The sequence below is a fragment of the Micromesistius poutassou genome, assembly GCF_964030765.1.
Source record: "Micromesistius poutassou genome assembly, chromosome: 19".
NCBI classification, from domain to species: domain Eukaryota; kingdom Metazoa; phylum Chordata; class Actinopteri; order Gadiformes; family Gadidae; genus Micromesistius; species Micromesistius poutassou.
Genome location: NC_140289.1, coordinates 13,539,266 through 13,541,765, shown reverse-complemented (window position 1 = coordinate 13,541,765; position 2,500 = coordinate 13,539,266). Strand labels below are relative to the sequence as shown.

The window sequence follows — 2,500 nt, the reverse complement described above, 5'->3', positions numbered from 1 at the left end:
AAACATAGGGATCATTCGAATTTAAACCAGGATCAGTCCCTCTGGATGTTACGGGAAATATAGAAGTGCCAAATATGACTGGAGGGTCAAACCCCTCAAGCAAGTCGAAAATAAACCTCTTCAAATATGTGCAATACATCTAGATGGAATGTTGAATGACTGCTGCCTGTGTGATTGTGCGTGTGTGCATGTGTGTGTGTGTTTATGCATGCCTGTGTGTTTGTACTTGACATCCTTATAGTGTGTATGGGTTTGTCCTTCATTACGTAATGATGTATACCTTCAGATATTAGGAGTTATATTCTACAACTTTCAAAGTGGATTATGGTATGGGTTTTAAGAACCAGTCAATTTTAGTACACTTACGCTTTACCATGTCTCTTTGTTAAAGCCAGATTAGCTCAGCTAAAAGGTTTCAGTAAAGTCATAAAAAAAAATCTCAAAACATTTGTATAGTACCTCTGACAGTGTTAACATATTCTAAAGTCTCTTCTAACCCTCTAGGAGTCGCTGGTACACAGTGATTCAGATTTAGCCCCTCTTCTTCATTGCAACATTTTCCCCCCAAAAAACTTCCTGGTCCCTCCCACCGCACCTCACCTATTGGCCAGAAGCCTGCTGTGGCGGGAGGACGAGGGGGCGGGGGAGGGGCTAGACGTCTAGATCATCGGGCCGCGGCCTGACGCTCATCCGGCTGCTGGCCCGGCTGCACGGCCGCGGCTCCAGCAGCGCCAGGGGCTGCATCTCGTGCGCAGCTGCGGATGACGTCAGTTTCTTGTGCTCGTGCGTGTCGTCGGGGAACTCAAACGCCTGCGCGTGGGAGTTTGAGATAGTGCTGCCCGCGCCGTGCTGGCCCAGCTGGTTCTGCTCCGTGGAGTAGTTGGTCCAGTTCTGCTCCGTCGCCTGCTTGTTGTAGTTGCGACAGGAGCCGGTGCCGCGCTCGCCCGTGGCCAGCTTGTAGCCCGGCGGGGACATGGGCGACAGCGGGGCGGTGGGCGAGGAGCAGCCGTTGTAGTAGGCGTACTTGGCGGTGGAGAGATCCTTGGGGGTGTGGCTCAGGGTGCCGGCGCTGGGGTAGAGGGTGGGCGGCTGGCGGCCCTTCACGCGGTCCTTGATCCTCTTGAAGAACACGTAGAACAGCTCGATGACGTTGAGCAGCAGGGACACCAGCGACACCACCAGCATGAAGATGATGAACACCGTCTTCTCGGTGGGCCGGGACAGGAAGCAGTCCACCCGGTGGGGGCAGGGCTCCCTCTCGCAGGTGTACACCGCTGCCAGACTGAAGCCGTAGATGTACCACTGGATGACCAGGAAGCCCACCTCGAACATGGACTTGAAGAAGATGCTGACGATGTAGGTTCTCAGCAGGGCGCCCTTCATCTTCACCTTGCCGTGCTCCTCCAGGCCGTGCTTCAGCTTCTTCATCTCGATCTTCCTCAGCGGGATGTCCACGTCGCCGCCGTCGTTCTGCACCGCCTTCAGCAGCTCCTCCTTCCGGTTCAGCTTCTGCTCCTTCCGCATCAGGTAGAAGACGTGGGCCAGGTACAGCAGCGTGGGCGTGGACACGAAGATGATCTGCAGCACCCAGAAGCGCACGTGGGAGATGGGGAAGGACTTGTCGTAGCACACGTTCTCGCAGCCGGGCTGCTGCGTGTTGCAGTTGAAGGCCGACTGCTCGTCGCCCCAGGCCGACTCCACGGCCGTCCCCAGCACCAGGATCCTGAAGATGAAGAGGACGGAGAGCCACACCTTCCCCCCAGCGGTGGAGTAGGCCTGGACCTTGTCCAGCAGCCGGCCCAGAGCACTCCAGTCACCCATCCTCTAGCTGGAAGCACACGGTACAGGAAACACGGCATTGAGTAGGGGTACACAAAGCTTACAAATACATTTACACCGGTTTACTGCCAGAAGGAACGACTAAACATTTGACAATCAAACAATTCTCGATTTGTACGGTAAAACCCCAGAGCAAACCCAAGTACTAGCATCATTGATGGAGATCTCAATATGGCGGCCAGGATGTGGTGACAACAGCCTCGGCGCAAAACAAAACGGCCGCGTGAGGACAAGGCAACAATAGATTCAAACAAGGTTCAAGGTTCAAATTGTTTCAATTTGTCGTATCATTAAAGGGAACAAGGCTTATTAGACGTACTGAATGTACATGTGGAGGAGATGAAGTGAGAAACAGACCAACAGTTGAAACTCCCTCCATCAGCAGGACTATAAAAGCAGCCCAGAGCTGGTCCTCATCAACCCGTTGTTGTTAACAACTCAATAAACACAAGAATGCACAAATGAAGGAAAATTAAATATATCAAATGCTCTGTTTGTGTTTAAATGTATAGTTTTGGCTTTGTGTGGCGCTAAAACAACCAAAGGGAAAAGACAAATGCCCCCTTTGTGCAAACAGACCTCTCTCATTTCTAATTCCAGTGGCTGAGTTGGATGGCTACTCCTGAAAAAGCTTTTCAACCTCTCAAATAAGTACCATTAT

The 2,500-nt window shown here is 52.1% G+C and overlaps 2 protein-coding genes across 2 annotated transcripts in view; both read right to left on the bottom strand.

The window, feature by feature from the left end:
* LOC311364341 (uncharacterized protein) overlaps positions 1-2,500 on the bottom strand; it is a gene marked incomplete at both ends in the record, with an annotated part of 156,999 nt that overhangs the window by 36,574 nt on the left and 117,925 nt on the right. The window lies entirely within an intron of this gene.
* gja1b (gap junction protein alpha 1b) overlaps positions 652-2,500 on the bottom strand; it is a gene marked incomplete at its 3' end in the record, with an annotated part of 4,413 nt that continues 2,564 nt past the window's right edge. The window contains exon 2 of the mRNA XM_084483780.1: positions 652-1,828. Within this exon, the coding sequence (XP_084339906.1) occupies positions 652-1,821 (1,170 nt within the window). The 5' untranslated portion in view covers positions 1,822-1,828. The remainder of the gene's footprint in view (positions 1,829-2,500) is intronic.